This window comes from Nomia melanderi, chromosome 8 (assembly GCF_051020985.1).
Source record: "Nomia melanderi isolate GNS246 chromosome 8, iyNomMela1, whole genome shotgun sequence".
Lineage (NCBI taxonomy): Eukaryota > Metazoa > Arthropoda > Insecta > Hymenoptera > Halictidae > Nomia > Nomia melanderi.
Genome location: NC_135006.1, coordinates 16,469,709 through 16,484,387, shown reverse-complemented (window position 1 = coordinate 16,484,387; position 14,679 = coordinate 16,469,709). Strand labels below are relative to the sequence as shown.

Genomic DNA, 14,679 nt, shown 5'->3' with positions numbered 1-14,679 from the left:
AACACTAGCGTCCGCCGGTAGCGACTATTATTTAATAAAGGGTTTCCATTGACCGCTGAATTCTATGCGCCGACCTCAATATCGCGGTCCCTGGTTGAACCGGCTTTACACGCGTCTTCCGGTTTTGTCTTCTTCCGTTCCAATCGATCGCCTGCGCGCACATACACCGATCTTAGTCGCCGTACGTGTGAAACGACCGTTTCACCTTAGGCACGCGACGGTTAAAAATTAATGTCCGACAAAGAATCGTGACATTTCGATGAATTGTCCCCGTTAACGCGAACAACGCTGTTCGAAGCGGCGTCGCGCGTGTCTTCACGCTTTGTTTTCTTCGATTTCAATAGATCACGAACACACCCGGCGATTAACCACTACCGATTCACGCGGCAAGTGACCGTTTTATTTCAGGCGCTCGAAGCAACGGTTAAAAGTTAATCACCAGCAAACAATCGCAACTTTCGGATGAATGTTCACCCGTTAATGTAACAACATCGCGCCGGACACCGCGCGCGCGGCCTTTTCCGAGGCAGTGACACGGGAAAATCGATACAATGAAAAGCAGCGTTTTGGTCTCTTTTGTTGGACGCGACGAGTCGCCGCGTTGGTACGGATTATCAACCGTCGCTTGATAGTCCAGTCAAATTTCGTTCGTTCGATTTCATCCCTGTGTGTAACGTTTTACGCTCATATGACCGCCGGGAATGTCGAAAAGCTGCAAGTGTTCCCCGATACGTTTCAATGGTTCAATCTACGGATTAAAATTGCGGAAGACATTTTTTAGAGCGCGTCTCTCCTATCGATGGTTTCCGCTGATTCGCATTTTTCTTTTTTTTTTCGTTACATGGCGGAATGAACGTGCATCAAATGGAAACTGCGGGGACGAGGAAGCGAGAGATACACGACGGAAACGGAACAACGGAGATACGATGATACCTTGATTAACGATCTACTCACGACCCCCGGCGGCGAAGCGTCGAGCGAAACAAGGCACGCGAAACGGGAACGAAAAAACTAACAGCGAAGGAGCGTCGTCTTGATCGTAAGTTACCTTTCTATTCACTCAACATGTATACATTCGAGATACGAGTGTAAATTCACGAATGAAAGAAAAACAGGGAATTGTCCCTGGAGTGTGAAGATTTAACAGCCAGTTTCCCGTCGACGAGGACCCTCGTATCGAGTCGCGGAATATTCAGAACGCGTTTAGTATTCTTGGAGAAACCGCGTTATATCGAATCAACGTTAATTGGGTTAGCAAACGAGGTTTTCCCTGTATTTAGATAATTTCACGCCTGTCGCGGGGCTCGCGCGGCGAGCCGGTCTCTCGATAGTTTGCGTCATCAGCGCCGAGCATTTCTTTCGTTTCGGCGGCGCGACGAAAATTTCCAGCGAGCTCCGGGGAAGCCGGGTGTAAAATAGAGCCGGAGAAAGGCTCGGCCGCCCCTTGGGAAGGGGGCCAGACATCGTCGCCGTGATCCGCGCGAGGCCCGCGCTCGCACACTCTCTCCCGTGGCCGCGTCGTCGCTTCTTGCCCGGCCGTGATGGTTAACAAGCTTAGTTTAAACACTCGTTAGACCGGCTTGATCGTTGTTTCGTGCAACCAGCTGAGTCTCGCGCTGTTGCGCCGCTCCGCGCGGAGGCAAGAAGAGACGCTCGTCGCTAAAAGCAGCTTACGCCCGAAACGGGCAACGCCGCCTCTCGCGATAGAACGAATTTCATTAGACAGTTTAAGACCCGGCAGACAATATTTCGCGGAGAGGTTCCTCCCCCGCTCGCCGGCTATCGGCCGATAGACCGCGAGGCGGCGGCGAGCAACATTCCGGCCCGTTTGATTTAAAACCGCGGGCAAACAACGCTCACGGATTTCCTTGCAGTTATTAAAAAGATCTATTGGCCGCGCCCGACCCTCCTCGCGAAAGTTTTAACGCGGTCCGCAAGATAGTAATTTAAACTATCGCGGCTACGAATCGTTTCCTTCCAAACTTCCCGCGCGTTTCAGCCAAATTAATGTCCTCCGAGCGAGACGCCGTGCAACGAGCTCTGCGCGTAGCGTCGCCGGCCAGATAAAAACTTTAATTTCTTGCGTGAAAGTGTGTATACAGAAACTGCGCGAGGAGCGGAACGATAAATTCTCCCAGCCGCTGACGAGGGCAAGAGGGAACCAAGGAAAAAGAGCGCCGCGCGGGAGTTTAACGCGACGATTCGCGCGTATCGCGAGTAATATAGTGGAATTTCGGAAAGGACTCGGCACCGAGGCTGCTCGAACCTCGGCCGTATCGATTGTCGAGGACAACGCGAAATTACGGGACATTAATCACGAGCCTTTAATTAGGGAAGGACCGTGACAAACGTAGGAAATTTTTATCTAAACTGTCTCCGTTCGGGCATACCCTCCGGGAGGTAATTTCTCCCCGATATTTCGCCCCCTTTTTTCATCCCCCATCGCGGCGAACCCTCCTCAACGACGGGGAGCACTCTCCATCCCTTAAAAGGACACTCAACGATGCGCGCATTTGCCATAGATTTTTCTCCCGTCTACCTTTAAACGTATTTTCGCGGTGAAATACCTCCTCCTTGAAATCTCCTTGCACCCTTGGGTACAAGGTCTCCGAGACACCGTCGACCCGTTTCATTTTTCACGCCGGTATCGCGCGGCGAAAGTTGCTGGATGTCCGGAATCGTAACGCGGTCCTATTAAGGAATTATTACCGTCATTATTATCGCATAAACGCGGCGTTGAATTCAAGGTCCGGCCGTTGTTGCTCCAAGCGAGAAGAAGAAAACGTCAACGGAATTCGGTAACGATAACAAGCGGATCGCGCCCCGCGCGAACCGTCCCGCGGACTTCGAGTTCCTTCGGCGAATCTATTAAAGAAAATACTTTAGTAAACTCGAGGACTCGTTAACAGTGGAAAGTTAGCCTCCAGCTGTTGCCGGAAGAAGCGATGTAAATTTCAAAAATCCCGGAATGTCGGTTGTTGCCGGCTACGTAACGGCCTCGCCGCTCTCCACGCTACTTCGGGCGGTTGAATTACAGCGTTCCGGGTCGTTTCTCGGTTTCGAGAGTCCCTCGCCTCCTCCCCCCCCCCCCCCCCCCCGACGTTTGTTGGGAACCGCACTCGAGAAACCGAAGAGTTTCAATCGGTCCCTCGATCGAACGGTGAAATCCCGCGAAGATACGGGACGAGGATTCCCCGCGCTTTCGTTTGCAAATAGCCGAGGAGCGAACCTGTAATTAGACGCGGCTCCGTTTCGAGAAACCGGGAGCGCGGCGAGCCTTTGACGGTTAATAAACGTCGCGTCCGGGTGCGAAGTTTATCGCGGCGCGGTTCGAAAATCGCGCGACCTCGTCTGCCGGGAAAATCCTCGCCGTATACTTCCCGAAAGCTCGAGTGGTCGGTAATTATTTCGGCGAACAATCGCTTACGGCGACGAGAATCTCTTTCGAGTTGACGGTTCGCTCCTTCCGAAACGGCAAGAAGCTCGGATGAAGCTGAATTCCAAAAACTAGTCCAGGAAAGTTGTAGACGTCGGTGAGTTTCGGTCTTCGACTAGATTACCGGTAACCAAGCGGTTCACGGTGGATGCCCCGAGGAACACGTAGAGCAAACTGGATAGTTTCGTTGGCCCTCGTTCAACAACGGGGTTAGCCCAATACTCGACTCGATACTTAACCGTCCAGCTAAACCGACTCCCCTGGAATCCCTCTTTTCAGCCGCGCTAATACGGAGGATTCGAACTGACCCACTAGAAAGCTCGAATTTCCAAGTAGCTATTCCTCCGGCGTTCCTTGAAAATAGTCGCGCCACGGGGAGAAAACGAAGCGTCGAGTCGCGTCGCGTCGCGAGAATGCTACACAAAAGATTCCGTGGACTTTTGCGGAGGCGTCCTCCGCGGCGCCCGGCGTATTTTCCGGTGCTCCGGTGTCGCGATGGAAGAGAGTTTCAGTTTTGTTCGGCGCGCGTCTGCGGCGGCACGTGTATACCGGGGAGTCCCGTGTCGGTGCAGCTCACGTTTTGCACGTGCGTCTGTATCAAAGAAACGTACACCCGGCGTGGACGGACGCCGAGGGATCGGAGGGGTCCCTGGGCAACGTTGCTGAGCCAGACCGAGGGATCCTTCTGATTTCCATATCGTAATTAATTTCTCATTTACCCGGGGCACCGCATTAATTATGTGTCCCGCGGCGCCGCTTCGACTATATACATACCTAATTAGTTTGGTTTCGTCCGGGATTTATAAAGCGCGCGACCGATATAGCCCGACTAATCCGCTAAATCCCGATCGCAAACTCTCGCAACGATTCATCGGTGGTCTTACCACGTACTTCCTCTTCGTTCGCCGGAGATCCGCCGCTCTGTTTTCGATCGAATCAACCGCGAGGAGACTGGACGGTTCGGGTATCCGGAGCAGCCGTCTCGAATCTAAACCCGGAAACCGATACCCTCCTTCCTACTCGCCGCGACCCAAGTTCTCCGGTTGTTCCGTGATCCGTCTGACGCACGAGTCGCGGCGAGCTTCTTTCGTCGAGTGTAATCCCGGAAACCGCTTCCCGTCGGTCCAGGTGAAATTTTTCGGTGCGCGGAACACGCCGGGAAGACGCGAGCAATGAAATTTCACTTTCGAATCATTATCCCCGTGAGTAACGAACACCGGACGTTGAAATTTTATACTTCAGATGTTCTTTCTGTCTCCTGGAATTCCTCCAGATTCCGTATCGATCGGCGAGAGGTGTTCCTCCGAGTGCCCCTTTCATCCGATCCGGGTCCTCCGAACCCGGAAACCTCCTTTCGCCTCTTGGATTCATCGAAATCACGGTGTTCCGGCAGGAATCATCCGAGGAAACAGGCTTCGTAATGTTTCTTCTCCGGGCGAGCACGCGTCCGTCGCTAATTGGCGGCGCCGGTATCGGAAAAAGTTCTTCGACGAGCTTACCCGGAATCTAATCCCGCCACACGTACCCATTTAACATTAATTTTGATATTCGCGAGACGTGCGCGGCAACCGGCGAATAAATTAGGGAACAAGTTTTGCGCAGGAGAATTTGTGCGAGTAGTTTCTCTATTTTCCAGCTACCCGGCCAGCGCCTCGTTTGCACAACACGATCAGTAAGAGAGAACATTCTGCCGCGGGAGCACGTTCCCGCAGCCATTTTAACAAATTGTTTTTCCCCGTGCGCGGGGGGACGTGACGGACGGTGTACGTGTAAAAAGCTTGCATTATTTCGACGTTTCGCTCGATAAATTGAAAATGGTTACCTTATCGAATCGCTGCGCACGGGAGTGCATATATCTTGTAAATCAACGCAGGACAGAGATTTCGAATGAATCGCTCATCGAACAAATCTTCGCGCGCCATGCCAATCACGAACAAATATACATGAAATTTATACTCTCCAATCGCTCGCGATAAAAGCTTTCAATCGGCATCGGAAATATTCCAGAAAAGTCGAAATATAATTTTCAATCGAACGGAAATTAAAAAGCTTCAACATCGCGCCCGTGGACATTGGTAAAAAAACACTTCCATCTCTCTCAAGGATTTCAAAAAGCTTCGTCCAACCATTACCGAAACCCACATCTCGCACGGTACGTATAATCAACACGTATGAATTCTCTGACGCTCGGGTCCAAATTGACCCGGATCTCCGGGAACTTTATCAGATCCCGGGGAGCGCCGACGAGTTCCCGTGGAGGACGTTGAAAAATATATGTCGAGAAGTTGGCGAATAAGAGAATCGACCTAGTCGTCGGCCATGCGATCTTCGATAATCGCTCGCCTCCCGGGGGATGATAAAAGATTGGGGCAGCCGACGAAACGGGAACGGTACTCACTCGGGTGTTCCGCCTCGGTGTTGTTCGCATCTTCTTGAGCAGTCGTCGCTTTTTTCGGCTGTGCGCTGGCAAAGGTCGATACCTCGATGCACGTCACTGCGATCAATATCCACAGCATACTGACGAACGTCTCTTGATAACTTCACCCTCAAACCATCCTAACGACGTTTACGTCTTGTTCTTCGAACAAGGATCGCGACGCGTACTTTCCCCTTATCTGAAACAGAACGAGCGCGGGTTATCTATAAGGTCGCCCTTAAGGTTCGCTTTAATGCAACTTTATAGGGCCGCGGGAGGCGGGAGATCGGGGCGGCAGCTATATCTTCCGGGAACCTTTACGCAAAACAGAGCAGTCAAGGGGAAAAGGGGGGTACGGTTTTAATAGGGAATAAACTTGTTCCGGGTAATAGCCGCGTGCTCGAATGGGAACGCGAGGGTGGAATTCAAGATTGAGGAAGGCAGGAACGAAAATATCCGTCGAGTCCGGTAGCCGGCCGATTAAACGTTAAACGTTTCAATGGCCGCCCGATATGTCCCTGAACGAACGTTCTCGATATTAACGCCGGGCTCAAGGAACACGCCGATTCGACGCGTATCGTATTTCCACGAATTTCATAAACATTCTTCGACGGACGTCTACGGCCGTTCAAACTCCTAATTTCCAAGGTCTAAATAAACGAGCAGCAATTTCGCTAGGAACAATGGAATACACGACAAACGAGCGTGGATCTAGCGTTGCAATACTCGCGTGCGAATAAATTCATTTGGGAATGTTGTGCATATGTCAGTAACTTGCACCAATATTTGGACATCGTAATCACGCGGGAGTGGTCACAGGCGTCTCTCGAAAAATGTAATTTCAAATCGAGTTTCGATCGGCGCGCGACGTTTCGGTGAATTTGTCAAAGTATACGTTCAGTTTTAAACATGTCATTCGTCACTGTGGCGTACAAATTAATTGAACGCAAACATTGTAAGTAAACATCGCGGTCCAGTTCGAGGCCGGTTGTTTCACTTAATTAGATGTCGACTTCGATTTAATTTACTCGAGAAAACACCAGCGCAACAATCGCCCGAGCGCTATACAAGGCACAATGAAAGGTATTTCATCCCCTCCCCCCCTCGTCTCTCGTCCGATCCGCCTCGAACACGAATCTCGCGTTCCTTTTTCCGCCTGACCACGGGGAAATTACAGCGAGCGACGCGTTGTATCCGGCGAGCCGCAGCGCAAGTTTCGATCGCGCTTCTCCGTTTGTATCGTATTACGAATCGATGCGACGCCGCGCGCGTAACTTCGTTTTCCGGTGTAGCCCGGCCGTTCCCGTTTTTCAGTTACATACAACGAATTAAACCGTCCTCTGCGCGGCCGTCGGGTCCGCTGCCGGCGGACGGCACACGCGTCACGCGATGGAAACGGGATCGACATCGGGCAAGTATGAAGTTCACTGTTAGCGCGATAGGTTTGCCCGGCGAACGGCCATATAAAGAGGAGAGTAATATCGGGGCACGAGCCGCGGACGCTTTGAACGCCGGCCGACCGCGCGATCGGGATTTAAAGGTACGTAAACATATTCGCCGGCAAATACGCGCGTCGTAAAACCATTCGACGATTCGCGAAACACAGCCGAGTTTACGGCTCGGGATACGTTCATCCGGCGTGGATCGGTTTCGAAGGATACGACGGAGCTGCGGCGAGGCCCGTTCGCACGCTATCGGTCCACTCAGAATTCTTTGCTCGTATATTGTTTTCGATAAACACGGATAAACCGAAATCACCCCGGGATTCGTGGCGCGAGCACACGCGGTAGAAACGACCGAGTAACGTTTCATCGAACGTGACCAATAGCACGCGGGCGGTCTAACGCGAGAAAAGCGTCGAGAGGCCAGACAGCGAAATTATCGCGGCGGATAGCGAGCGTTGCCCCGAAATTACCGTAGTCTGTTCCCTCGAGCCGCGACGCCCCATAAATACTTCTCGCCGGTGCATTCGGCGCTTCCGACGAGCTGCTTTGAGAAACGTCGAAGGAAGTTACCCCGCTGTTTGTCCCGCCGAACGGAAAAGTGAGTTGGCCCGGCGATGTGTTCGGCATCCGAGCCACGGAATTACTTCACTCTACTTTCGAGCTGAACCGAACTATCGTACGCTACGGACGTGATCGGGGATCCGTTCGCGTAAGATGCGCGCCCCGACGTACACGGAAGAGTATCTTGTCCGGCGTACGTCAGAATTTCTATCCATTCTCTCCCGATGCTTTCGAGTCGCGTTAGATACGCCGAAGTATCCTCGAGTAACTGCATTGCTATCGCCGAACTTCCCGAAGTTCCGCGAATATGACCGAAGGATTTAAGACCTCGCGCTTCGCCCTCTCACATTCGTATTCGACGGGCTAATCGGACAGTTCCGAGGAACTTCTCGGAAGACGCCGCGACGAAGCTCGAACGAGCCAAGAAAATCACCGACGACGCTCGCGGACCAGATATCGAGAAGTTTCAGCCGCCCCGTCTTTTCACCGAGCTGTTAAACTGCCATTAGCGAGGTGAAACGCGTCGGAGCGTCCCGACGTCTCCGAAACCCCGGCTTTCTAAAGGCCCATCGACATTCAAAGAGCATCCGAAACGATTAGGTTGACGAGTATCCGACACTTCCAAGATGACGCTAATTTTCGGGGCTCGATCGGAAAGGTCCGCCTCGGGATCGGCTCAGGGAGGTTGCTAATCAGTTTACCTTTAACCCCGTTCGAGAAATCCCGGCGGAAACAGCGGGATCCTTTCAGTTTTCCCTTCCCGGCTGCCGATCCGTTTCCCGGAGGCGCGACGAGGAATTTAAACGCGACCCGCATGGTCGACAGACGTCGGCGAAAACTTTGGAAGTTTCACGCGGGGACACGTCGAGCCGGTGTTTGTAGACTGCGCGGATCATTGATTCGCCGGGCGGAGATGGTGCTAAGTATCGTGGAGCTCGCGATTCTATAGGTCGACCGGCGAGAGTTGGCCAGGCCGATTGTTCTTCGCGACGGGGAAAGGGCGAGGGACACGCGAACAGGGGAACCGTAGTCGGCGAAGCGCTTAATTTCCTTTAAGCGCGCGATTCGGCGTGCATTAATGCCTTTTTTCTCGTGGCGCGTCGAGAACCGCGCGATACGGGATACTTCGCGAGTCCGGAACAACCAGTTACTCGTACTTTTGTTCACCGAGTCGAACTGGCTCGCCAAGTTCGCCGCGGTAATGCTGCCGTTCGTTCCGCGAGATATTCTCGCCCGGAGAATATCGGGGGAACTCTCGACGGGAATAAATACGTAAATCCTCGGGAACAAAGGGAGAGCCTGGCAAGCGATTTACTTATTACAAACATATAATATTGTAGTCGATGAAACTTTTATCGTTAACCGCCGGAGCTGGGAGTCCGGGAGACTCTGAGTGCACTCTTCCCGAAGCGATAATATAATACTTGATAGAAATAAAGTCATAAATGTTTGATTACGAACGGAAATGGCGAAAGTTTGTTATACGAAAGAAACTTTGAAATCTTTTCGAAATTCACTTTGCCCGCGGAGGATTAAGTACACGAAACGGGCTGCGCCGTGGTGTGCGGCGAGAAACGAACGAGCGCATAAATAATTGTTTCGCGCATCACCGGCCGAAATAAATTATTATTTTTTATCGAACCGCGGCCAATGTATCTCCGAGCGCGCGCTTGTCCGATGAAAATAAAAATAAAATCCAGGAAGCGTAATTCGTGATATTCCCTCTCGCTCTCTCTGTCTCTCTCCCTCTCTGCCTCTTTCCCTCTCTCTCTCTCTCTGTCACGCCCGTTGACAACGACGCAGCCAGTGACTGATAAATGGCGACATCCATCAGAATATCGAGACGCGAAAGCAGTGTTTTCCCAGCGAAACGCTGCGCGGCAGAAACATTGCATCCGAGCGAGAGGCGGATCGCAGCGAGAGCATCTTTTAAACTTGCATTCTCGGAAGCACGGGAGAGGTTTTTTCGGTTTTCTTGGCAGCGAGGAAAGAAAACGGTGCGCGGACGACTGAATCCGCGTCACCCCCGTTCCGCGCGAACGCAAAAATTCATGATACTCTTCCGCTGCGTCGGATAAGGCAGGAATTTACGCGATAAGCCCGTCGTACGTTATACCCGGTGCAACGGGCATATTCCGCTGATGACCTCGGAGTATCAATTTATGTAAGAAATACCCGAGAGAAAGACGTCTCGCGGCCGAAAGAGAGACGAGAGGACCCGATGCCCTAACCGGAATGGGCCGACTGTAAAGCAACGCTGCTAGTTTTTCCGCTCGTCTACTCGCAGCGGAGCTTTCGCCGTCCTTGCGTCTCGCTAGAGACACTGGCGGAAAGCCGGGGCATTCGATGGGTCGCTATAGAACCACCGAATCACAATAACTGCACATTGTGTAGCAGTCGCGCGGTGAAAGAAGGAGATAAAGGGGTATTGTTTGAAATATTCCCGTGGCCAAAGATCGCGGCGGCTCGCCGAGGCTTCGCGGAAGGAAAACTATCGATTTCCTTGGGAAAACGAGCGAGAGGTTCGTAAAAAGTTACGGGGCTGTTTTATCGATGGGGGTATAATGAACTTGCCTCCCCCTTTGTCTCGTTCATTTCCCAGAGCCGTCTCGATTCCGCGCACTTCGTTATCAATCAGAGTTCCGAAGCGGCGAGCTGAGAGGATCGTAAAATCTACCGGAAGATACAGCTCGCGTTACCTGTCCCGTACTTGTCGTCCGAGTCTCGTCGCCGACCGACACGATACACCACTCCGAGCGACGCACGACTGTTCACACTTTCGTCCTGTTTCTCTCTTCCTACCCCTATTCTCCCTCTGTTTTTACACCATCGCCCCCGTGACAACTCGTCCCTGGTGGACTCAGGTCCAGGATGAATTATGCCGCGAACACGTGGTGCTGTGTCCTGTCATGGGTCGTCGGCGGAACGTTCCGGCTCGCGTTCGCTCACACTGCTCTATCCCGCAGGAACACCTCCGTCTCGCACTGTTCTCGAGTCCCGTTGGCATCCGCGCGCACTACTTCCATCGAGAGTCGGGGATTCGTACGACCTCCGGCCGCGGTTCCTCTTCCGATCCTCGGCGAACGGTGTGTGTCCCGAGCGAACAGGAACGAACGGTTCGTCCCCGTACGCGTGTGCGCTCGCGCGCGCGCTTGTGCCGTTCGCAGCGTGTATCCAACGGGTAGGGACCGTTACGATCCCGGTAAACACGGGGATCGATCGCCGATCCTCGGGAGACGAGCGTGCTCGATCGGCGAAATGATTAATCCGCAGGCCGACGCGCCGCGGAACCGCGATCCCATCGGCGGGCGCGCGTTCGGGATCGAGGATTGTTACGCGGCTCGATCGCGGAACATCGGGGGTGCACGACGTATCGGAAGCACTGGGGGCCGTGGGAACGTGATTCGAGGGGAACGAAGCGCGCGCGCCGAGCTCCGCGATGTCACTGGATGCTGCCGACGAACTTTCGCGCACGGATACCATCCTCGCTCCAACCTGCGCCCGAAACTCACCCCACCGCCACCCGTTCCCCGCGTGGCGAATCTCTCCGGTGCACCTAGTCGAGACCTCCACCCCGCGTGCACCCCCGGCTTTCCACTTCCACCACCACTTGCCGACACCCCTGCCTGCTTGCTCGGCCGCTCGCCTGCTCGCCCTCGCTCGCCGTTCGTGCGAGCTCGATAATCTTCGTGCGAGCTCGCAGTCTACGCTCGCTGGAGATAAAGAGGAAACCGAGGGAAGGAGCTTCGCAGCGGGACAGGGGTAACGTCCGGCGAGAGCAACGATGACCATTCAAAAATCCCTCTTTCGAAGGTGTTTTCAACGTTGCCGAACGCGAACGCGTCTGAGTACGTCTTCGTCGATTCGGATGAATTTCTTGTACCCGTAGAGTTGTCTTTTGACTTTACCTCCTCTCTCCTTCTCCCTTATTCTTCCTGCGGTTCACGTTTTAATAAAGAATCATCGCTATTATCGTTCGAAGCGTGTTCTATGCTGCACCAGAGTTTCCACTTGGAAAGTACTCTTCACGCTCGGAAGTCGTATCGAATCCTACTCAAAGTGGTTCGAATTTCTCGCCGTATGTGCATACTAGAAATGAGTCATAGTCTTGATAAACTACCGCCGGGGAAGAGGGGGGTGGCGGGGTCAGCTGGCTAAGAAACCGTGGCTCCCCGTCCGCGCTTCCGGCCGACGCGACTACCCGTCCAAAAAGCCCGCGATCTTCGCGTCTGCGAGCCGGGAGCTGGCCACGCCGCTCGCCGAGCAGCGAGATTAATGAGACCACGGCTCGATAGCACCGCTGCTTTTTCCCTCGGTAATTAACTCGCCGGGATATTGATTGCGCGGCGTTTGATCGAAATTAATCGAGCCGCGAATCAGAAATGGGTGGGGCTTAGCCTGACCTCTCGTACGGCCAACCTTGGGACGCGCTTACGCGATTAATTACGCGGAGCTATGCGGTTCTCAAGGCGGCGAGACCCTCGGCGACGTCCGCGCTGCAATTTACCCCTGTACGGCGGCGTGTCTCGCTCGGGATCGATGACGAACCGCGCGACCGATCGCGTCTTCGCGTCCGTCACGGGGCTGCCACTCGTTTACTGGCGATTGTTCGATACCGCAGCCTGTGAATGACGGCAGTAAAGTAGCTCCGTGCGTTATAGTAGAGCGACAATGGCCCCGATTTGTCTAGCGATCGCTTAAAAATCGATCAGTACAGCCGACTCTTTGGTATATAAAGTATAAGAAGACACTCGTTCGCGTATCAGTTCGCTTATACTCTAATTTGGGCGTATCTGGATCGTCGTGAGTATTTCTAACTATGAAGAGAGAGGTCTAAAATAGGTCGTATCGATGTTAACCGGCAGTTCTACCGTTAAAATACCTGCTTCTAAATTTACCGCCACCGACAGTGTTAAATATCCTATTGAACGGAAGCGGTCGGCGAATCTAGTACCACGGGAAAAGCTTCCGGGACCTTTCCAATATCTAATGCCACAATTCACAACGAAAATCGAAGCGGCCGGTAAATAAATGAAACATACGATAATCCCCCGAACGGTCGCGACACGCAGAAACGTTTCCCGAGGAGCCAGCAACAATTTTACCCGCGCTGTTACCCCAGACGTTCGGTTATTCACTTCGCCTCGAACGCGACGAATCAGACGAAAAATATTTCAGAGAATTTTATCGACTAATTGAGAGAACCCCGTCGGTCGATTGTGTCGGCAGAAACGCTTAATTTCCCATTGTAACGGTCCGCCCCGTTCGCCGGGAGGACTTTCGAAAATTCATATTGCACCGACATTACGAGTTACGCGGAGGTTAAAAATGCGCTCGGCCGCAGACCGGGCGGAGCAGTTGGATCTGGTTACGTTTTAAACAGACATATTTCCGACGTCATTCGGCCCGCGTAGCGGTTCTGTAATAAATGCGCGTGTGTTATCGTTAACGAGCAATAGGTGTGTTAAGCGCGGCGAGAGGGTCGCGGCGGTGCAGGAGGAACCGCTAAACGGCCGGCACAATTTTTTATCTCCGCTGTTCGCTTTGTATTCACATGCGCGGCCCCGACCCATTATAATTATACGGCTGGCGTGAAACGATGAGGCAACTTAAAGCAGATAAATATTGTTCCGTCGAGAGAATTTCGAAAGTCTCTTTTAATCCGGAAATTTCCATTCGAGCCAATGGATTCGAAAGATCCCGTTTGCTTTTTGCTACGAAGGAACAAGTGATACGCGAGACGTTAAGAATTTTTGTGAACTCGTGGAACCTGAACCTTCGATCTTCCGATTAATCTCGATTAATCCGCGAACGAATCACACGGTGGCCCCGCTTGAATCCCATAATCGCTCCAGCGAGTAGACGACGGAACGTTGCAGCGATCGGTGGTACGCGTCTTTACGGTTTACTGATCGAGCAGCTAAGATTACGTAACGCCGGCAGCTTCTGTTGCCCGTAGGTATATGCGTGTAATTATGCGTGCGGCATATGGGCGCGTAAACTTGCACACGGAATATCGTGTCACCCCAGGAAACGCTCGTAAGACAGAATCATGTGCGACAACTGCGCCGCGCGGCTCAATAATAACGCAGCCCGTCTCTGTTCGACCACCGACGTAACCTACTCTCGCTCGGTTCCTCTCGCAACCAAGGGAACTAGGAAAATTGAAAACGATCGAGACCTTTAACCCCTTGCAGTCGGAATACTACAGACGTCGTCGCGCGATGACGCATTTCGAAGTGTAAATGCGCGTACCAAAATTCAATCGAACAAGTGAAATCTAACGATAACATAGCGCAGACGCTCCCTCGTTGCTGTGGTATTAATGGCGTTTTAAATATGTTTTATTTGAAAAAGACACAGCGATAGATAATTGAATGAAATACAGATAAATAGAAACGATGCAGCTCGCAGTGTTCGGGTCTTTTCTCTTCTCGGGTCAACGCAATTCTCTAAAAACTCTCGCCATCAGTTAAAAATCATTCTCTCCCGCAAGCATTCTCCTTACACTACCCTTGCTTACGCATCCTTCGGAAAAGCCCAGCAACCCTCCAGCCTGAGTAATCAGCGAAATTGCATAGCTAAGTGTCTTTATACGAAAACGATATTTCTCGTTGCCAGTACGCAATGTGTTAAGTATTAGTAATTTCTCAGCTACGACGGGACTAGCCGCGAAGACACATCAGTTTAGGGTAAAGTTTGACGTATAAATGCGATATCACCGCGATTTGAGACCGATAGAACTTTCTACTGTGTAATTACGGTAGATTGGACTGTAATACGCGCATCGATGACGTAGAGAGAATTACTTTCAAAGAATG

The 14,679-nt window shown here is 52.3% G+C and overlaps 1 protein-coding gene across 5 annotated transcripts in view; it reads right to left on the bottom strand.

The window, feature by feature from the left end:
• Positions 1-11,291, bottom strand: part of LOC116433066 (nephrin) — a 105,540-nt gene extending 94,249 nt beyond the window's left edge. For 3 of the 5 annotated variants that reach the window (XM_076369614.1, XM_076369618.1, XM_076369617.1), the window contains exons 1-2: positions 10,558-11,291; positions 5,835-6,051 (exon numbers count right to left, since the gene is read on the bottom strand). In XM_076369614.1, coding sequence (XP_076225729.1) covers positions 5,835-5,952 — 118 coding nt within the window. In that variant the 5' untranslated portion in view covers positions 5,953-6,051; positions 10,558-11,291. Of the gene's footprint in view, positions 1-5,834; positions 6,052-10,432 lie in introns of all 5 variants that reach the window. The other 2 variants (XM_076369615.1, XM_076369616.1) reach the window with 2 other exon arrangements.
• Positions 11,292-14,679: the final 3,388 nt, after the last annotated feature.